Genomic DNA, 22,315 nt, shown 5'->3' on the forward strand with positions numbered 1-22,315 from the left:
TCTGTTCTTGAAGACATGGTGTTTTAGGGAGTTGCTTTCTGCCCATTTGCTCAGCAAAGGGGTTGTACTGCACAGTATTTGAGAACACAGCCTCTGAAATAAACTGCTAGGAACTGAATTCCACTGCTGTCACTTCGCAGCTGGTAAGTCCCTTAACCTCTCCAAGCTTCAGTATCTGTCCTGTGCAATGGACGTAATACCAGCCCCTACTTCTATGTGCTTGTTGGGAGGATTAAATACAGTAATCCAAGTAAATGCATAGTAGGTTTAACTATTATTTACTAAGACCATCTCTGATCTAGCAGGCAGACAGCAGCCCTTGTCCTTGGTAATGTTCAGTCACATGCCCCACAAATCACATCAGTAGCTTGGGCACAACCATCCAGTGATTTCTAAATCTGTTCGTTATCAGAGTCACTTAGGGGTGTTTTTGAAAACTTTAGCCTTGGCCCAAACCTGTTGTATCAGAATCTTTAATGTAGGCTTAGGAATCTGTCAGGGAAGTCTGATCCTCGGACTGGAAAGTTCTAGAACACTGCCCATTCTGGTAGTTTTCTGGTATCTTTCAGGTGTTCTGTTGGCTGAGAACCATCATCATTGTGTGAATATTGGGTGTCAGATCTTTGACTTTGCTACCAGGGAATCCGTAGCTGTTTGGTTTCATTCCCTTTCCAGCTGAAAATATTTACTTTCCTCTCATTGTCTCAGGAATGTGCGACAGTGATGGTGTCCAGCTAGGGACTGTTTCTTAGATGACTCAGGGGAGAATCCAAGTACCTTTCCTGACCCTTTGGCCAACATCAGTAGGTGTTTCTAGCAAGACCTATTGAATTCAGTATTAACTGTGCTTACTTTTTCATTCAGTCATTTATTCATTCAGCAAGCACTTATTAGGCACCTGCTGTGCACCAAATATTATGCTTGTTGGGTACTAAAGACAGAGTGTGTCCAAGAGAAGAGGTGGCATGAAGGAGACAGAGAGGGAAGCGTCACAGGGGAGGAACTCTTGAGCGCTGGGTCTTGTGAAAAGAAGTGTTTGTTAGGTGCTAAAAGCAGGAATGACATTCTGGGTAGAGGGAACAGCATGTGCAAAGGCAGAGAGGCATGAAACAGCATGGCACCTGTTGCAACTGTGCATCCTATTGTAGTTTGTTTCCATCTATCCTGCACCTTCCTCCCCCACCCCCCTCCCAAATACACATGCCTGGCCTGAGACCACGACTGGCTTCTGCCAGCAAGCCTCAGCTGCCCAGCAGTATTCCAGACAACCCTTCAGGACATGCCATTTGTTTGACCCTTGCTGCTTTCTCCCGATTTTATCTCCCAGTCCTGAACCCTTGGTTCCATGGTTCCCCTCCCACCCCTCTTTTTGGTCCAACAGATCTGGAGCTTTCCTTTCCTCTCCCTGATGTCTGGACCCCCCCTCAACCCTGGTGAACCCTGACCTTACCACTCTCTGCCAGCCCACAGAGAGCCCCACTTGAAAGTGTCTCAAATGCTCTGCCAAGGTCATTGGACATTGTTCTTTAGGGGACAGGAGCCTTTAAAGTAGAGGGTTGAACTGAGGAATACACACACACACACACACACACACACACACGCCTTGGTCCCCAATGTCCAGATACCTGGTCTAACTGTGCTTAGGAGATGGGGCTTCGTGATGCAAGGACATGAAGATAAAGCAATTCTGTTTCCTGGGCTAAAGTACACAGCCTAGAGCAGTTCTGAAAATGAGCTAGAAAATAGCCTTCTAACATCTACAATTGAAAAATTTCAAGTAATTTTAAAAGAAAATTATTCATGGTTAAATTAATTGAAAAGGATATTAAGGGCTTCCTGGAAGACATTCATTTTTCTTTTCTATGGTTAAATGAGCTACATTTCCTACTGTGACTACAGAATGGTCATATAAAATTTCTTTTCCTCTCCTATTCAACATTTTGGTGTTTCTCTGTAATTGGGCATGCTCAACATTTTGTATTTTTTTCAGCAGGAAGCGTAATTACCTACTCTTGGGTTTGTAGATAATAAAATTGGGGACGTTTTAACTAGCTTCTGCTAATGCTAAAAACATTAGAGAGATATTTGCAGGAAATAGTTTCCGAGCATTGGACTTGCAAAAGATTATGATCAGAGGAGGCTGTATTATTTATCCTCCCAAATAATGTTAGGAACCAAAGGACACTTTCTTGCTATTGTTCTACTTGCTCCAGCACTTCTTTGCTCACTGCATTAATGACAGATCCTTTTCTCAAAATAGCGTGTTCTCACAGCCCCTTTATTCCTTCCTCCTTCCCTCCCTCTTTCCTCCCTCCCGTCTGATGTGTAAGTTCCAGAGCTGGAAGCAGATGCAAAAGTCAGAGTTTGAGAGAGAGAGAGAGATGCAAAAGACCTTTCATGAATTCTCTTGAGAAGGCAGATTCCATCATATTAACATTCTGTTGAGTCAGCTGGTGCCTCGGTCATCCGTACAGTGACACCAACTGGCTTTAGCGCACAGATTCTGACCTTTGGAGGCCATTGCCTATGCAGAAGCCAGTGTTTGTTAAAACTTCCCTTATGTAAACAATTGTGGTGCAGAGTTCCCGTCGTGGCTCAGTGGTTAACGAATCCGACTAGGAACCATGAGGTTGCGGGTTTGATCCCTGGCCTTGCTCAGTGGGTTAAGGATCTGGTGAGCTGTGGTGTGGGTCATAGACGCGGCTCGAATCCCGCATTGCTGTGGCTGTGGTGTAGGCTGGAAGCTAGAGCTCCCATTAGACCCCTAGCCTGGAAACCTCCATATGCCATGGGGAGTGGCCCTAGAAAAGGCAAACAACAAAACAAAACAAAAAAGAATTGTGGTGGGAAAGGGCAGAGAGGTAGCTTCGAGTTTTGAGACCGTGTCAAGTTCTGAGTCCTGTCATGTGCAGGAGGCTGTGGGCGCTGGCGGGGGCATCTCTCCCCAGCTCTGTGTTCAGGGAAGTCACGTGGCATCACATAGCTTAAAACGGGCCACAACAGGTGAGTTTATCCCTCAAACATTGGCGGACACCGTGAATTAGGGCTTCTTGTTTTCATCACCGAGGGCCCCGCCCCCACCTCTGAGAAAACACTCAAATACTCAAGATACAGGATCGATAAAGCACGAGGAGAGAATTAAACATTTTTTCATTTTAAATATTACAAGGCTCTTTCCCGATCCATTTCTTTAGTTGCATCAATCTGTGTACTTCAGCCTGGGAGACAGAATAGAGGCAGTTCTAGGAAAATAGGGTGTTTGACCTATTTTAATGGCAAGGAGCTGGGGAGATGCAAAGGGCCTGGGGAGTGTGTGTGTGTGTTCGTTCGTTCCTCTTCTCCCAGGCTACATTGTATCAGCTGAGACCAGCTCATCCGGTACATTCAAGTGTTAGTGACAAGTGGCACCTTTTTGTTATTGGAGATAAGGTTTGGGCCATAGACACTGTTTGTGTAAATGCAGCCCTTGGAGGTGTGCAGGGGGTAGGGGTGTGGGAGAGGAGTGGGGGTTGGGGGCGGAGGGGACAGCCTGCAGGGGCAGACACAGAGCTGAGGGCCTGTATATAGTAGCTTCCCCTCGATCTCGTACCCAGTTCTCCCAACACTCTCTTTGCCTTCTCTCCTACCCCACGCTTTTGACTTTTCAACCCCCCTGGAGTATCTGGGTCCAGCCCTAAGGGTGTCTCATGCTCCAAACTACTAGTTCCCTTTCCCTCTAGATAGAAAAACCCCTTCACGGATAGGTCTGCTCTCAGCCAGATGTGGCTCTGACTGTGTGATTACAGTGACTCCCCGTGTGTCTGGTCTGACCCAGGAGTGAACCCTTCAGAGCGATGGATGCCTGCGATTGAGAGAAACTGGTGTTTGGGGGCTCTTTTGGGGTTGGTTCAAAGGCTAGCAGATTCCTCCAAGCAGGAGCCTTTGTGCTGCTCTGTTCGGTGCCAGCAGACCTCCCCGCCCCTACCAGGGGACCCCAGGGTGTGGGACAAGCCTGGCGTGGTCGCCTGGGAAGTTTCTGCACCTTCAGTAAGAACAGAGCCATGTTTGAAGCCAGAAGTGTAAACTGGCCACGGATACTAACATTCTAAATCCCAAAGCACAAAGGCTGTCTTCCTTTTCTGCAGTAGCAGGATGTATGTATGTTAAAAACAAAACAAAATGAAAACCAAAAAACACAGAAGGAGATAAGAGTGAGAGGTAGTGGGGAGGGGGGAATGACTTTAGGTTTAGAAGTTCTGAATTTAGTTCTGTATCTGGCGTGGATTAGGAATGTGCCTGGGGACAAGGCACGGAGCCTCTGGGAGCCTCGGTCAGCTCACCTGTAAAGTGGGACAGAAGCTTTTGCCCTGCCTTGTTCATTGCTATATCCCTAGTCCCTAGAATAGTACCTGATACTCAACACTGGACCCATGTTGACTGACTGATTGAATGAAATCCATGAGTATTGAATGAAAAAAAAGCTCTTTGAAAATGAACACCACAAAATGTTAGACTCTTTCATGATAATTTTGTTTTCCTTCCCAAAGGAAGAAAGAAATGAGAGGAAAATAGGGTTTTTTTACTCTGGCTTGATGCATCCAGCTCAGAGTTTTAGGCAGAAGTAAAAAGGGCAGAGCAGGCAGAGCTGCCTCCAGTGAAGCCCGGTTCTAGGCTGTGGCTCGGGGGTCACCCTGGGCTAAAATCCTGCAGACCCTGAGACAGACCTTGCGAGCCTGTGCTGTTCATGTCAGCCCTCTCTGTGCCTCAGACCTTCCGTTCGTCCCAGTGAGAGCTGGCAGGTGCAGTGACGGGGCCTCCTTGAGCCTCACTCATGGTTTCCTTCGTTTAATTGTCCTTCATGAGGGGCCCCATAGGGGAGCTCAGCCACCCTGAAACCTCCTCGTTAACCAGCTGCTGGGCTGACCTCTGCCGTCAGAAGCCCTTCCCCGTTGGGGCCTATCATCCTGTATTCCTGTCACACCACACCACAGGGGGGGCCAGGGGACAGGGCGAGTCCTGGGGCAGGTGACTTCTCTCAAGGTCCGTCTGCGAGGCCGCTCTGAGGACAGAGCAGAATCAGCTTTCTGGAGCCCTCTCAGCTGTGTCCTGCATCAGAGCCGTCCCCGGGCTGCTCTGGGGGGCCCCTCACGGGCGATGAAGCGGTGTGATTGAAAACAGGCGTCCCCCGAGCCCGGAGGTGCCTGGGCGCCCAGAGGTGCATGGCTTTGATTCAGCAGTGTCTTTCTAGCTACAGAGTTAGGCTTTCTGCTCTTTCCCCAGTGTTCACCATTGACTTGGGATCCCAGGATGCCTTTCCTTAGATGCAGAGCTGTTTTTTTTGGGGGGTATGCATCTAGGGGGACTGTGTTGATGTGTGTTCAGGTATGCGCAAGTATACACACGCACACACACACACACTCAGCCATGGCCCCAAAGGTACCTCCCTCCTGCCAAAAGAGCTGCATCAAAGAGTTCTTGCACGGGCCACCCCTTGGCCCTCGGCTGTCCTCTCACCCAACCAGACTTCTTTTCTCTGTGGGGTGCCCTCTCTGGAGCCTTTGGGATTCTTCTTTTTTTTTTTTTTTTTGTCATCTGCCTTAATCTGTCCCCTCCCTGAGTCTGCCAGAGATATTCCAAGCATTTGCAAATAAGGTAGACCCTTAAAAAAAGAAAGATGGGGGTCTCACACCCCGTCTTTGCAGGAGGACCCTTTTCACAGACCGTGGCAGAGAGAGACCAGCTCAGGGCGGTGGCCCATTGTGCCCTTCTCTCAAACGCTGCGTGTCTGTTTGCCTTATTTTATGTAACTGAAAGGGACTCTCAAATGGCCTTTGCAGAACAAAGCTGCTCTGTTTCGATGTCTCCTTGCCCTACATAGAAGAATGTGCAGCTTATGAACAGCACTTCGTTTTCCTAAAATGGTTACCGAAACATGCAGGTGTGACTCTGGCTGAGCACCCCCACCCCTGCTGCCACCCCCGTGAGTGGGCTCAGGGCATGTTTGCTGAAGGGTCAGCCGCTGGTGTCCTCAAGCCACCTCTCTTTCTCTCCAGGTCCATATTCAAGCCTTTCATCTTTGTCGATGATGTAAAACTCGTCCCCAAAGCACAGTCTCCCTGCTTTGGGGACGACGACCCGGCCAGAAAGGAGCCCCGGTTCCAGGAGAAGCCAGACCGCCGGCACGAGCTGTACAAGGCCCACGAGTGGGCTCGGGCCATCATCGAGAGTGACGAGGTGAGCCTGGCCGTGGCCCCGGGGGCGGGGGGTGGCGAGGTCGCCCGAAGCGAAGCAGGGGGATCATTGGCAAACCCATCGTTTCCCTCCCCTCTAGCAAGTCAGCCCCCAGGGACCCAGGGTCCCGAGCCCCTCCTGCGACTTTGGTGGTATTTGCTCCATCCAGTCTCTCGAAAGCCAACCAAACCAAGCCTCTGCTTTCAATGTTGTTCTAGAACTCAGTGGGCTAAGAGTAGCTCTTTCATCTACTGTCGACCTGGGAATAACAGAAATGTGCAGTTCTCGTCGGGAAAACTGCTTTTCTGCTGTGAAAAATTGTTTGAATGCTTCTGGGCCTAAAAAGTTGCCTCTGATGGTGACACTTTAGAGATGCAGTCATTTGCTGTTTTTAAAAAAGGGATTCTTCAAAAAAGTTCTGGAGGTGGATGGTGGTGGTTGAACAACAGTGCGAATGTATTTATGTCAGGCACTGTCCACTTCTCAGTGGCTAAAGTGGCCCATTTTACGTTACGTATATTTTCCTTCACAAAAAAGCCTTTTTAAAAAAGTTCCTACTTTTGAAATAGTTATTCTCCAAAGGGCAACCCTCCCTCCTCAATCCTTTTTGGTTAATGAAGTTACAAGACATCAATTCAAACAAGACAAACGCTCAGTATATGCCCACAGCAGCCATTCGCAATGGGCTAGCCCAGAAAACCAAAGCCTCTCTTTTGCCGAAGGAAGTAGGAGGGAACGGGGTTGTTAGATGTTCATCTGCTTCCCACGGGCACTGAGCACCTTGTAAAGGTCCGGTTTGTCCTGAAGAAAGGGGCGTCTTATAAGAACATTGGTGCAATGCCTTTCGCATCAATAGAGGAAGAACAATGTTAGGCAGGTATGGAGTTCCCGTCGTGGCTCAGTGAGTAACGAATCTGACTAGGAACCATGAGGCTGTGGGTTCGATCCCTGGCCTCGCTTAGTGGGTTAAGGATCCGGTGTTGCTGTGAGCTGTGGTGTAGGTCGCAGACGTGGCTTGGATCCCAAGTTGCTGTGGCTGCAGAGTAGGCTGGTGGCTACGGCTCTGATTCCACCTCTAGCCTGGGAACCTCCACATGCCTCTGTGCGTGGCTTCCTAAAAAGACAAAAAAAAAAAAAAAAAGGAAATCCAAGTGAATTCAGAAAGTATCTCTGAGAAGGGCAGTCTCCCTGTTTACAGAACTCGCTCTTCTTTGCCCAGAAGTGGCCATTCTGACGTGTAAGTCACACAGCTATTTGACACCGTCCTTCCTCCCCAGTGTTTCCGGGGCACCGAGATGCTGCCGCTGCACCACGGGGAGCTCAGTCCAGGGCGGCCCTCACTGGTTCCTGACAGTGCGTGTTTTTGACGGTGGCCGACACGAAGCCCCAGGAGGGTAAAAACGCCACTTCCTGGTGCACGGTTTTGTGGATATTTGGTAACGGAAGGCAGAGGTGGAAAGGGCCGTGTGTTCTGAGATGACCTACACAAAATTCCAGCGATGAGACGGATGAGGCTGGGTGGACTTTGCACTTGAGAAAGGACCGTTGGTTTGAGTGAAGGCAGCATTAGGAAGTGGTGGATGGGTGGTGACAGTGGCTTCTCTGTTGTGGGACTAATTGGGCCTCTGGAAACTTTTCACTGTCATCCACTGTGCATGAGTGATTCCCACTTGGAAGAAGAGACCTCACCACCTCAGAAAAAACGTACACTGGGGATAGCCCTGTCGCATGCGTATTCATTGATCCACGTGACCATCCACTGTTGGAGTTCCCGGTGACCTAGCCGTTAAGGGCTCAGCATTGTCACTGCTGCGGCGCAGGTTCAGTCCTTGGCCTTGGAGCTTTTGTATGCCGTGAGCACAGCCAAAAAAAAAAAAAAAGAGAGAGAGAGAGAGAGAGAAACGTTATTGATAGAGTTCTCACGGTGGTGCAGTGGGTTAAGAATCTGCTTGCAGCGACTCGGGTTGCTGCAGAGGCATGGGTTCGACCCCCGGCTGGGCATAGTAGGTTACAGCATCCGGCTGCAGCTGTGGCTTGGATTCAGTCTCTGGCCGGGAACTTCCATATGCCAGTAGTGTGGCTATAAAATTTTTTTTTTTTTAAGAAGAGAGAGACATTATTGGGACTGCCTCCTCTGTCCCAGGCCTTGGAGGTTAGAGCTAAGCCCAGTTCTCACTCCTCAGGAGGTCGGGGTCTCATGGGGGACACTGGCAAGTAGACGGACCATCACCAGACAGGAAGTGAGCAACTGTGGCAGAAGGAAAGGCCCTGGACTGTGGGAGCCCAGAGGAAAGGCCTTCGAAGGGGCCTGAAGATGGGTGCAAGCCGCCCACGTGTTTTAGGGGCTGGGGGGGGGCAGGGTTGCCTGTGCAGTGACCAGGAAGAGTGTCAGGGGGTGGAGGACTGCCACTAATTCGGTCTGGCGAGGAGAAAGGAGATGTGGTGGGGGGCATGGCGAGAGTGAGACGAGCAAGCCTCCCAGGTCACGAAGGGCCATTGGGAGCTGGGTTTCCTCCCGCGGGCAGCGGGAGCTGGGCCAAGTGTTCCAGGCAGAGCCGTGACCTGCCCACATCCCATCGGGCGGGCCCCTGTGGCAGTGCCGTGGGAAACCGACTGGATGGGGTGGGCAGGCCCTGGGGGGCTTTCAGCAGCCGTGGCAATGGCTCTGTCTCTGTGCGTCCTCAGGAGCGAGGTCAGAAGCTGAGGACGACCATGCTGGACTTGGAGCAGCAAGGCCTGGAAGCCATGGAGGAGATCCTGAGCAGCTCTGCCCCCCTGGACCCCGCCGAAGTGGCGGACCTCTTCTATGACTGTGTCGACACGGAGATTAAGTTCTTTAAGTGAAGTAAGCATTCGCTGTCTCCTCCTTACCGAAAATTTCCCACCTGACCACATTACCAGCAAGACAAACCACTCTCCCGTCTGAGTAAAACGAGAACCTTCCGATGTGTCCAGGTCACGCTGTTCCCTTGTGTTCTGCCTCGAATCTCAAAGCGCCCCCCTCTTCCTGCAGTGTAGCCCCCCCTCTTCTGCGGTGTAACCTGTATCCCATTTGCCTGTTGTGCGAGTGTATGACTAACTGTGGATCTTAAGCTGCTCTTATTGTGTTTCAGTGACAATGGACCCATGAGCCTTTTCATGGGAGACCCAAAGTCCATCAAGCCTTGAAAGACAGGCCAAGTTTGCAGAGAAGGCAAACGCTTTTCAAGTCTTACTCCTTCTCTCAGTAGCGGTTTCTTTCAGGTGAACAAAAAGCATTTCTTTGTCCGGCCCAGGGCTCCCATGTGCGTGCCGGGGGGAGCCCCTGGTCTCCCTCTCGCTAGGCGCCTGCCCGTGATGCAAACGTCTCCAGCTGGGTCTGGGACGGAATAAGGGGGGCTCAGCTGCAGGCCCCGGCCACCCTGCTGCCGGGGATCCGAAAGAACCTGGCTTCTGTGCACTGTGCTTGCGTGTGTGGGTGCGTGGACTCCCGGCCGGCTTCCTCCGTGGGAGCGGGGACCCGCCCGCTTTAGAGATGCAGAGGCAGCCACGCCAGGATGGCCCCGGACCACGGCGTGGCTCTCCCAGGAGGCCCGGGGCTGCCGCCCGTGGATGTGGCTGTGTCTAGAATTGATCCTGGGCCTGGCTGCCGCCATCTAGTTTAGGATTAATTAAATGGCCCCGTGGCAGAGTTCCACTCCACAAAGCTGCAAATTTCTCCACTAATGAGGGAGAGAAAGGGAGACGCTCTTGGCTGTTTAGATGGGAGTAGCTGGAATCTGAGCAGCCTCCCCATTATCTTAGCAGAGACTTTAATTAAACTGATTTGTTTCCCACGTCGTGTGCACGTGAAGGATTTGGGTCACCAGCAGAGCCCAGAAAGGCGTGTGAGGAGGACCAGATGGGCTCAGCCCTGGGAAGACAGAGGGCAGCAAGGGTGCAGATGGATGGAGAAGCATTTCACTCCCGGGTAACAGGCCCACCCCTGCCCTTGCTGCCTGGCCTGTTGCATCCCACAGCGCCTGGGAGGAAGCACCTGGCTTTCCCTGGTCCTTGGCTTTATGCCTCAGGCCCGGCAGGTGTCCCAGGGGCCGCCTTCAGACTGGCAGCTGAAGTGGGCAGGTGGTGGGGGTGGGGGTGGGCTTACCTCCAGCTATTGAGACTCTCCACCACTCTTGACATAGAAGGGGGCGGAGATGACGAGTGTGTGTTAACACGGCAGCTGGTGGTGGGACAGCGGCTTCATTGCTCCAGCCTCCCCTGTACCATAAGGGCCTCATTAACTCCACCGTCAATAGGCATTTGCACGTGAAAATACTGTGAGTGCCAGTTGTCTTGGAAGTGACTTAGAGTCAGTGACTCCTTCTCCGCAGCAGGGTAGCAAAGGCCACGCGAGCTGGAAGGGACTCAGGCCCCAGGCACAGATGTGGACACTGAGGTCACAGGTTTCACTGGAACAAATCTTTTTTTCTACTAACTCCCTTGTAAGGGTGTCGGCCTAAGAGCATGGTGAGCTTTCTGCCCAGCAGTTCTGCAGATTCTATATGTAAAGTCACCGATGACGAGCAGGGAGAGGTGGGAGGAACATTTGAGCTGACGGAGTGAACAGCACCCGTTCACAGTGGCTTAGAGTTGCTGCGTTTCATCCAGGTTTGGCCTGGGCTCTCCCTGCGGATGAACTCAGGGTCTCCTCTTAGGTGGGGGCTGTTCTCAGAGCATCTGTGTACAGCTGCTGAGCAGGGAAGGGTGAGGTTTGAGGATGATATAGGTACCTCAGCCCCTCCTAAGCCCACCTGCCGAAAGCCACTCTAAAATCTCACCACAGGAGCTCCCTGGTTAAGGATCCAGTGTTGTCACTGCTGTGGCTTGGGTCACTGCTGTGGCATGGGTTTGATCCCTGGCCGGGGAATTTCTGCATGATAAACAAATAAAGTAAAAATTTCCACCACGTGGTCTCACCTCTGTGTGTTATAGAAACATTTCATCAGACCTGGCATGTCTGAGATACCCTAGGGGTTTGACCAAAAGAAGTCTAGTGAGAATAAATTACACAGAGGCCTGCTTTCATTATTATGGGCCAAAGAAAGGTCATGGATAACCCAGCCAGACTTATGCCCTTACCCAGCCACTGTGCAGCGGGAAAAATGCTGGCTATTTCAGCTGTTAGGGACATTGACCTCACTCCAGCAACCCAGGGAGAGTGAGAGTTGAGAGCAGTCTAACTGAGAGTTGCCGTGGCGGACGCCGATACATCACAATTGTGGTGCCACTGTTTTATCACTAGAGGGCGTGGCAGCCCTTCCGTGGCACAGCCTAGCAGACGCTCAACCGGGCTGGGATCCTTCCATCAGGCTTGTACACAGGTCTTCTGTGTCCAGCTAAAACCCAAATAATCGTGGTGGACCGGTTCTTCGTGCGTTGGGATTTGTGGGTAAAGACAAGAAGAGAGCAAAGAATCTGCTGATGTGGCTGTACTCGCTTTTAGTGACTTAGATTAACAGCTTGAAATATGTAGTTGGATTTTGAGTGCACTGTTGCAGGGGAGATGTTTGTTTCTAAATGCTCCTAACAGACTCTGCTTTTGGAAAATGCTTATCATTACATGGATGCCTTCTTGACCAGGGATTGCTTTTCTGAAGGCAGTGTGGGGAAAGTGAATGTTCAGGATGAACAATGAAAATCATGTTTAAAGGTCGGTATGTAAATAGCCTCCTAGCATACCTTGTGTGTATCCGTTAAGACTTGGGGGAGGGGTCAGGGGCTGTGCATGCCTTGTGCAGAAAGAAGACATGGCCGTGAAGGACAGAGTCTCTTCCGATCCCCCGCGTCCCACAACCAAACATAAGGTGGCTAGTTTTGGTTAGTAAGTGGGATTCACCATGCATGAAGGCTCATACTCCAGGGAGGGGCAGGAGCCCAGTAAATTAGCAAAGCAGAAGTAGTACTCTTTCGCTCTCGGAGGTGGTTTGGAATTTTAGGTGTGTACTTGAAACTATGGTGATTTAGTGCCCTGTAACCTAAGACAGTGTTATTATTAGAGCCCTTCTGATAAGTGCTCTCCCAGAGCAGGTGTATGCCTCTTAGACGTTAGCAGTGAAGTTCCTTCACTATTGGGTGAATTATTACATATAAAAATAATTATCAACCAGGCAAACTACTTTGCTGCCTGATGTCATCCCACATGGGTACAGGTGTTACACAGCCCTGCCTGGCCCAGCAGGAAAGCCAGATGGGACCAGTGTGTCTGTTACGAAATCACTAACCGCATACCTGACTGACAAGCAGGCAGGTCATTTCTGGGGAAGGTCTCCAGCTGGGCTCAGCTTTTGGGAGGAAGCACACAGAGGAAGGAGGGAGGGGAAGCCACCAAGCTGGCCGGTCCTCTCTGGAGGGGGAGGGGTGGCAGGTCATGTGACCTGCAGGCCATCACTGCCTTGTGCTTCCTTGCTGCCATGGCATTTCATTCCACATGCTCCTAAGTCCCAGATCCCCTCCTTCGGTTTGTATCACATGTGCTTCTGATTGAATCCAGATGTCCCGAGATGTCAAGGCTGATTTCTCGTGGGGATGAATCTGTACGTGTTTGCGGTCATGCTGTGAGAAGTTAAATGTGTGAGCTGGAAAATGCTATGGACAGAGAATAATAAAAAGGAAAGTCTTTCTGTTTTCCTGCAGTGGGAACTGACTGTGTAGTCTTAACAGCCTTTTGTACAAATATCTGCAAACCAGATAACTTCCCCATCCAGCGCTTGTTCTTGGAATTGTGTCTAAATACATCCAGCATACAATAAAAAAAAAATACTGAAATGAATGCCCTGTGTCCTTACGTATGAGTAAGTGAATAAGTGTGGGTGTCCGTCACAACATGGGAAATGCATCAAGGGGATGTTATTTTCTGGCTGGAATTTTTGGCAAAGTCAACCAGTTCAGCATTTCCTCCGTTTATCCATTCCGTGGATAAAATCACTCTTTAAAATAAGCACAAAACCGTAAGATACCACTTCACACCCATCAGGATGGTTACTATTTAAAAAAAGGAAAATAAATGTTGGTAAGGATATGGAGAAATTGTAACTCTGCACACTGTTGGCGGGAACATAAAACGGGGCAGCTGATACGGAAACTGGTATGGAAATTCCTCCAAAAAAATTAAAAGTAGAATTAGCATATAATCCAGCAATTTTACTTTTGAGTAGACCCCAGAGAATGGAAGGCAGGGTCTCCAGGAGGTATCTTTCCACTCGTGTTCACAGCAGTGTTATTCACGATACCCACAAGGTGGAAGCAACCCAAGTGTCCATCAGGGAATGAATGGATGAACAAAATCCAAGCAATGGAATATTCAGCCTTAAAAAGGACGGCAGTTCTGACCCATGCTACAACACGGATGTGCCTCGAGGACATTATGCTAAGTGAAATAAGCCACTCTCAACGAGTCAAATATTTGATTCCACTTTTAGGGGGTACCAAGAGCAGTCAATCTCAGAGAGCCGGAAAAGAGAATGGTGGCTGCCAGGGACTGGGGGAAAAGGGGAACGAAGAGTTCCTGTTGAAGGGGTACAGAGTTTAAGGTTTGCAAGCTGCTAAGAGAGTTCTAGAGACTGGCCATATAACACCGTGAATGTACTTCACATGACTGTGCCCTTGAACGTGGTCAAGATGGTAAGTTGTTTGTGTTTTTTTGGCTGCACCCATGGCACACAAAAATTCCTGGGCCAGAGATCGAACCAGAGCCACAGCAGGGACAACACTGGATCCTTAAACGGCTGAGCCATCAAAGAGCTCTGGTAAGTTTGTTGTGTGTATTTTACCAAATTTAGAACAGTCATCAGAATGGCTGTTGTCATCTATAACAAACCTCTTTATTTTAAAGCCATAGCAGCGCCACTGGAGGAAAGGATGCCACTTCAGAAAAAAAACCCAGCTCTCTCCCCTCTTGTGACCTAGAAACGCCAGACTGCTTCCATGATTTTGTCTCCACGTGACAGGTAACTGCAACTAAATGTCTTGTTCGTGAAAACAGGACTTAACCACTGGCAACGCGTGACCTCTGCCAAGGTCAGAGTGGATGTCAGCCCTGTTTACACGCCAAGGAGCTGCTGACTCTTTAATCTTTTATTGTCAGCTCTTTTTTTTTCATAAACTGCAAGACTCCAAAGTAACCGAGAATGTATGAGTTGGCTGGGGCTGCCCTAACAAAGGACCGCAAACTGGGTGGCCTCAACAACAAATGGATTCTCTCTCACAGTTTTGGAGGCTAAAGTCCAAGATCAAGGTGCTGGCAGGGCTGGCTCCCTCTGAGGGCTGTTTCATGCCTCTCAGCTGGCTTCCGGTGGTTACTGGCCATCCCCCATATCTCTTGGCTTGGAGAAGCATCGCCCTGGTCTCTCTCTTCCTCTTTGCATACGACCCTCCCTGTGTGTCTGTGTCCACATTTCCCCATTTTACCAGTCACACTGGACTTGGCAGGACCTCAGCTGACACCTGCAACAACTCTCTCCCCCTATAAGGTCACTTTCTGAGGTGTGGGGTTAGGACTTCAACACATGAACTTTTGGAGGATGCAATTCGATTCATAACAGAACAGGTTCATGAAGGATGCCAAAGCCTCCTGGGGGAAGGTCTCAGCATTTGGAACTTGCTACTGGAGTCCACAGCCCTTTCTCTCCATTAAGCTTTCCCCACTCCCCTTTAGGCCCCACCTGTCCCACCCGAAACTCCATCAGGGGGGCCTAGAACTATGGCCACTTCACCCACCTCCACAGTCAACGGCTTTCAAGTTCATGATCCACTTTGTCACTTATCTTGGGCCATTGCTTTTCTCCTCCACTCAGTCGGGCCCTTTGGGTCATGAAAGAACTTATCTGTGCTTCCATTAATATGACAGCCAATAAGGCAAGTCAAGTCCTTAACTAACTCAGATGCAAAGTGTGTAGCAGCTAACTTTGAAATCACTTTCTAGATGATATTTATTTCAGGAGCATCTATGAATTTTAATTAGTGCTCTCTCCTTGTTATCCAACAGCAGAGCTGGTGATCTGGGTAGTTCATCTGAATGGAACTCCTGGGATGCAGCCAATGAGAGCCCTGTGTGACTCTGTGTGTAATTAGCAAACTGCTTCTCTGAGAGAGAGAGAGAGAGAGAGAGAGAGAGAGAGAGTGTGTGTGTGTGTGTGTGTGTGTGTGCAGGCACACATGCATGCTGATACCTGGGTCTGTTGTGACCCAAGGGTTAAGGGCTTGCCCAGGTGTTATGTTATTCTATCTTCACAACTATATGCTTACATACATATTTATGCTCCCATTTTACAGATGAGGAAACTGAGGCATAAACTGGTTAAACTTGGTACTTCCGTAAATTTGTAAGATGCAAAACAGAGATTCAGACCCATGTTTTCCCTGAAGCCAAATGACCTATCAGGTAAACCTCATCTCCCTGTACCACATTCCAAACAGAGCACCTAAAACACCCTGATGGAGATGGAGACGATACTGTTCTACCTAAGACTTTTTTTTATCATTTTAGGGCCACACCCGTGGCATATGGAAGTTCCCAGGCTAGGCGTCAAATCGGAGCTGCAGCTGCCAGCCTACACCACAGCCACAGCAATGGTAGATCTGAGCTGCATCTGTGACCTACACCACAGCTCACAGCAACGCCTGATCCTTAACCCAGAGTGAGGCCAGGGATCGAACCTGCATCTTCATGGATAGTAGTTGGGTTCATTACCGCTGAGCTATGATGGGAACTCCCTAGGGAATTTTTTGAGGAGTTTGCTAAGCAGAGGGGGCAGTGTTGAGTGCAACTTAGGTTGAAAGCTGTTCCATTTTAACACAAGCTCATAAAATTTGTAAGCAACGCTCTGCGCGTCTTATATTAATAAAACTAAATAAATGTAGTGTTACCTACTTTTTACAAGATGCTTTTGAGAAAGCTGCTCCCTCAGCTGGTTTGCCCAAATACCCATCATGAGTTCAGTTAGCCACAAAAGTCAGGAGAACATTCTGTAGTTAGAAATTTCAGCTAAAAAATGAAAGGCCTCATTTCCCTTTTTTTTTTTCTTTTGTCTTTTTAGGGCCGCACTTGCAGCATATGGAGGCTCCCAGGCTAGGGGTCCAATTGGAGCTGGAGCCCCCGGCCTACACCACAGCTCACAGCAACGCCGGGTCCTCAACCCACTGAGCAGAGCCGGGGATCGAACCCACAACCTCATGGTTCCCAGTCAGATTTGTTTCCGCTGAGCCACAATGGGAACTCCAGGCCTCGTTTCTGACACAGACCTTTATGGAAAGTGGTGGCCCCTGTGTCAGTGTGTCGCATTAGCCCTTATGATCCTTAGAAACGGGTGGCTTAGACTGGTACTGGGAACCATTGATGGAATTGGACAAGCAAATGACTGGAAGCATTCCCATTTATTAAAGTTTGTTGGGTACAAAGAAATGAATCTGCAGAGGGAACATCAATAAATAGAAAAGACACGTGAAACACCAGGGGAGTCACAGATAACAGTGCCAGCGGGGAGATGCGAGGATGGTAGGGGCGCTGTGACTCGATGCCTCTGCATTGGAGACTGTGGGCCAGGGGCTAAGCCTTTGTCCTGTGGACACCACCAGAGTTGAGAGGGCAAGAAGGCAGTGATGGGTCTAGGGAAGAGATGCCAGATTCCTGGGATTTCTCCCTAATTGTGGTTTTTGGTTTCTGCTCATTCCTTTCCTCTGTCCTTGAATGATTTTATTTTGAATTTCCATCCCCGTGGCACAGAACATGAATGTGTAACATCTTATCAAGGCAAGTAGTCTACTCTGAAGATGGAACTGCCTTGGTCTGGTGCCTTCCTAATCACGATAATTAAAACCCTTGTAATTATTTTGTATAACCGGGAGGGAAGTGGAGTGGATAGTGTTATAATAATGAAGTTCTGACCTTTTGGAAACCTTGCAGGACCAATCAAATGCATCAGCTTATGCCCACAGCTGATGAGCAGATACAATTTGGCATGATGTACTCCCCAGGGAAGGGAACGTGACCTTGCTCGCTGCTTCTGGCTGCAACGAGAAAGCACAATGTTGGAGGGCACCAGCTCCACCGTGGACAGCAGCTAGGTGGGTGCAGTCACATGTTTGCCAAAACCCTGCCAACCGTCTACCTTTTACAGATGGCTTGGTCCGGGCCTGATATCCATGAGATGTGAGTTGCATGGGCGGATTGTTGAGAAGGAAACTTATTTCGTCACTGCTCTTCCCAACCTCTCCCGCCCTGATTTCCTTTAATCTGCAGCTATTTTTGAGCACAACCCAGGGATCAGTCTGTTTCCTTCTAAGAATGGGGAACCTCTGGAGCCAGCGAGGAAGCAGAAACACCCTGTGGGCCCTTTGCCCCTTCCAGAAAAAGGGTGTGTGAGAAGGGGTCACAGGTCACCGGGCTGGGGCTAGTCATGACCCTTTCCACATTCAGGGCTGCTTGAGCCTGTGCGCTCCTTCACCCGCAGGGGCGCTGCCGCAGGGGCCCAGGGGCCGGGGAACTCAGACCAGCTAGGGTCTCTCCGGCTCAGAAGGGAGCTGGCTTTGGCCTGATGGGTGGAGCCAGGTTCCCTAAGGGTGACTTGGGCGGGGGAGGGGGGGGGTCCCTGATACCTGAGGCAGATATTTCGGAATATATTTCAGGGTTTCCAGGAAAACCCTGCAGGTGGGGGGCAGGGGGAAGACCTCTGCAATAGAATAAGCAATAGACTCTAATAGTGACTTACATAGGTTTCTCAGTTGGGGGGCAAATACTGACATCTCCTGCAGCCCCCCTCACCCTGGCTGCCAGGGGGGCACTGGGGACTTGGAGGGACAGGAGGGGAGTTGCGGAGGCTGGGGCACGAGGGGCACTGTAAACAGTCAGAGCATTGGCTACTTGTAAGATCTTTCGGCTCCAAAGGGGCCCTGGGGTGGGCCTTGCCTTTGCTTTGTGTTGTATTTATATCAGGCAGCAGAAGCAGCCCTGGACAGCAAGACGGAGGTGAGACGGGGCATCTCCTTCCCCGGAGGCCGTGTGGCACTGTCACACCACTCTCTGCGAGCTGTGTCACCTTAAGGCATCACCTGGTTGGATTTTGCAGTCTGTGTGATGAGGATGTAAATTCATGCCAGTAAGAAGCCGTGGTGGATACCAGGTCTTTGGGAAACTACGGATCTTCTAAAAACAGTTCCGCATCTAGGGAGGGCCAGCCTGGGTGCTTATTTACAGCCATGGAATGGACTCCATGCGGTGGGGACAGGGTTTTCATCTGTGTTGCCAGATGAATGCTAAGATGCATTTAAAAAAATGGAGAGGTGATGTGTGTGTGTTTTAAATTACTCAACTAAAAGTCGGCTATAATACTGATTTAAAGCCTGTGCGAACCGCGTATTTACAATGAATGATGCTCCATTCCGAGCCTCTGTGACAGCTGAATTACAGCCTGGGAAAGGTGAGGTCCGATGGCCGCTGGGGACACCCGCCCCGCCATGTGGACCCCCAGGTGGCTCACAGGATGTTGGCTTCATCTGTCTTCTCACCGCAGTGTCTTTAGAGAGATCTGTGGAAACACAGTGATTACCAGGTGGAGTCAGAAGACTCTGCATCAAATGACCCACCCGGGGCTGGACACCGCCGCTTTCCCTCACGCACAAAGGCTGCCAGGGCCTGGGGGTCCCATCCTATGCAGGCTGCTGGTCGTCACCTGGGGGTGGGGGTGGGGTGGGGTGTGGAAAAGAGATGGTAGCACAGCTCGTGGCAGGTGGGGACCTGATGCCACATAAACATTTAAGGGACTGGCGCCGGCAGACTCCCTTGGCAGGAAGCTCAAGAGGAGCGAAGAAATGATGGTGATTCCAAGACAAGGCAACGGGAAGGAGTGGACCGGGCCTGCAGGTTCCCAGCTCAGGCCTCCCCCAGCCTGTTTGGATCACTGGGGCCCTCTACTGCACCCCCAGAAGAGGAGCCCCCGAGGTGTCATTCACCATGGCTGGAACCCCACGCTTTCTCTGGGCGATGGCTTTTTGTCTCACTGAAGTGAAAATGGATGAAGATGTTGTCCGGCTAAACATAAAGATCTCCTCGGCTACGGGATGCCCAAGAGAGCCTTACAATCCCTCCTCGACTAGACGCTGATGGGCTTCAGGGACTCAGATGTGTGCTCGTCGCATCTGACGGTGAGGGTGAGTCCTGCCCTGGCGGCTCTTGCCAGCCAGGGAAAGGAAGCAGCGGTGGCCACGGAGTCAGAGGCCTTCGAGTGGGACCTAGAGTGAGTTCCTTAACCCCTCGGAGCTCCGTTTTCTCATATGGGAGAAATGGCATTAGAGGTATCTCTCCAGCTTCTATCACAGGGCTGCTAAAAGGATCAAATGAAATAACATCTGCAAGTTATCTCAACTATATAAGGAGCTTCCTCACGTAGGGGCTGTTATTTTGGCTATTCGTGTATTTTTTCTGATCACAGGAATAGTGTCTTTATTGCAGGAAATTCAGAAATTGCAGAAATGCACCAGGAAGAACGTCAACATCAGCCGTCGCCTCGTGGGGTGCCTGCCTGCTAACCACTTTGTCTATCTTCTTCTTCCTGTCTCTCTGCCTGTGCACACACGTCCCCTGACCTGCAAGCGTGCACCTGGTTTTGAGCCTAGGACCACCTGAGAATGGTTATCGCGGTTCCTGGACCAGCCGTGATGAGGAGGAGGAGGGCGATTGTCTTCCTCCAGGGAACTCGTCCCAGCGTCCGGGAACCTGGTCCCTTCCTTCTCATGCATGTCCCTTTCCTTGAGGTCCCAGTCTAGTAGGCCACCCTCCTGTCCCATGGCACTCTGAAAACGGGAGGAGGCAGGGGTCGGCCAGAAGGCATGTTTTCGAAGACACAAAGGGCCTGTGAGATGAGAGCCTGTCGCGTGCAGTGCAAGACGTCAAATCTGCCCAGGTGAGCACACGCCTTGTCCAGGTGGCCTCCTGTGAGCACGAGGGCCTTGCTTCAGAGACTGTCTCATCACACAGGCACGGCTCTGGTCCCCCGACCCTCCCAGCCTTCCTGGAGCCGGCAGCAATTAAATGGTCACGTGGGTGGGAAAGAAGCCGCAGGGTGCGGTGAGAAACATTCTGCAGATGACGGAACACGAATTACATTCTATACACATCACAGAGCTCTTCTCTCCGGCTTCTCAAGCCACGGTAACGCGGGAAGGAGGATTCCCAAGGGGTCCGTGTGGCCACAGCCGCTTCTGTGCGTGATGGCAGAAAAGCTGCGCATCTTTGCTCTTTAGGTTGTGAAGCTGTGAGGGTTTCGTTCCAGCTGGAAACTAAGGCACCCTAAATGTTTGGGGGGGAAGCCCACCCTCAGCGTGCTGGGCTCCCTGAGGAGGATTCCCGGGTTTACGCCCAGGGCCCCAGGGCTGTGTTACCTGCGCGTTTCTGCCTTTGATGTCGTCGCAGCTCTGTCCGGCCACCTCCGCGTGCAGCCAGGGCCCCGGCGTCCGGCCTGAAAGACACAGGAACCATCTCACCATCAGCGGGCCCAGGGCCGGCTGTGCGATACACAGAGAAACTCTGGCTAAACCAGCACTTAGGGCCACGGCAAGGGAACCAGGGGTAATGTGAGCCTGTCAACCTGAAACCCTCAGGCTCCTGGCCTGAGACTGTGTTTCCACCCACTGCTCCCAAGTCACGGCTCATGGATACAGAGGTGCCACGTCCACTGTGCTGGGGGGAGGAAAAGTTATTAAGGCCTGTCATCTAGACGCAGGTGAGTTTCCTAGCTTTGAACGCACCACCATCTCCAGACTCATGTGTCCTGGTTCCATATATGCCAGGCGCCAGGCTAGGGTTGCTTCAGAAAAAGAGTAAAAGTATATGCTGACATAGCGCTGACTCTGGTCCATGAGGATCCAGCTCGGTCTCTCAAACTTACTACGCTGAAATATTATATGAGTTACATACACATATATTCTCATAATTAAGAATTCAAAGAATAGACAAACGATAATACAGAAAAAAACTAAAGTGCTTCCCCTCTGCCTGCCCTTCTAATTCCAATTTTCTATTCCAGACTTGCCATTGCTAAAAGTTTGGTATTTATTCTTCCAGATTTGTTTTTCTTTATGGCATTTACTTACGTAGATGTATACTGCAGGTGCATGGCTTGGTGGGTCTTGCCAAGTGTAAAATCTGCATTCCCAGGAATTCCCGAACTTTTCCTGTGAGTCAGGGAATCTGAATGGGGTCCCTGCGTCTCTTTCTCTGATGCCTTTGGTACAAGACTTTTCTGTCTGCTTTTGTCACAGACTAGGGATTAAATAACCATGTCCCAAAGCCCTCCAGACCATTCAGGCTGCTCTGCTACTTACAAAGCAACATGCAAAGCAGAAATATTTATCACAGATTATTTATGATAGTGGAAAACTGGTAATAACTTGTATTCAGCAACGGTATTTAGGAAATCTAGGGTTACTATATAATGGCACACCAAGCAGCCATTTGAATGTCTACAAAGGCGCAAATAATTTAAGGTGATGTCTGAAACGTAGGAGAAAAAAGCAGGCTTGAAACGGTAAAAATAATATCAAGACTTTAACTATTTTACAAGTCCATTTAAAATGTAAACCAGCTATGATGGAAAAAATAAAAATCATTTAAAAAATTTAAAAGAACAGGAAGTGTTGTTAAGTCTAAAAATAAATAAAAATGCTTTTCAGAAGTCCTTCAAAAAAATAATATACTAAATTTATTCCTTTTGGATTTGCTGGGGTTTTTTTCAGAAAAATCTCTTTAAAATACTTCGAGTTTTCTACAATGAACATATAAGTCATCATCTTGAGAACCTGTATGGTAAGATACAGTTTTTAAAATGAACTACCACACAGAAGGGTCTCTACAACTGACATAACATTGATCCAGTGGGTACTGTAATTTTCATTAAAATACTTTGAAAATTAATGAGTGCATCTGTTCTAGGAGCAATTTTTTGGCGAATGGTACAGGGAGAGCTAGGTTTTTAGCCAGATTTATAACCAAGTAAAAAGTGACAAAACACTGATATACAGCCCCAGACCTAATTCCAGGGGGCAGTTTGGCCTGGAAACCATTGTTCCTAGATTTAAGAAACTTTAGTCTACT

The 22,315-nt window shown here is 49.8% G+C and overlaps 2 protein-coding genes across 3 annotated transcripts in view; one reads left to right on the plus strand and one right to left on the minus strand.

Moving 5' to 3' along the window:
* Window positions 1-9,158, plus strand: part of SCRN1 (secernin 1) — a 58,967-nt gene extending 49,809 nt beyond the window's left edge. The window contains exons 7-8 of one of the 2 annotated variants that reach the window (XM_047763577.1): window positions 6,033-6,213; window positions 8,896-9,158. In XM_047763577.1, coding sequence (XP_047619533.1) covers window positions 6,033-6,213; window positions 8,896-9,054 — 340 coding nt within the window. In that variant the 3' untranslated portion in view covers window positions 9,055-9,158. Of the gene's footprint in view, window positions 1-6,032; window positions 6,214-7,487; window positions 7,699-8,895 lie in introns of those variants that run through there. The other variant, XM_047763576.1, reaches the window with a different exon arrangement.
* A 7,425-nt stretch (window positions 9,159-16,583) lies between these two features.
* WIPF3 (WAS/WASL interacting protein family member 3) overlaps window positions 16,584-22,315 on the minus strand; it is a 34,302-nt gene continuing 28,570 nt past the window's right edge. Inside the window, exons 7-8 of the mRNA XM_047763126.1 lie at window positions 20,605-20,681; window positions 16,584-18,752 (exon numbers count right to left, since the gene is read on the minus strand). Coding sequence (XP_047619082.1) covers window positions 18,729-18,752; window positions 20,605-20,681 — 101 coding nt within the window. The 3' untranslated portion in view covers window positions 16,584-18,728. The remainder of the gene's footprint in view (window positions 18,753-20,604; window positions 20,682-22,315) is intronic.

Source organism: Phacochoerus africanus, chromosome 16 (assembly GCF_016906955.1).
Source record: "Phacochoerus africanus isolate WHEZ1 chromosome 16, ROS_Pafr_v1, whole genome shotgun sequence".
Classification (NCBI taxonomy): Eukaryota; Metazoa; Chordata; class Mammalia; order Artiodactyla; family Suidae; genus Phacochoerus; species Phacochoerus africanus.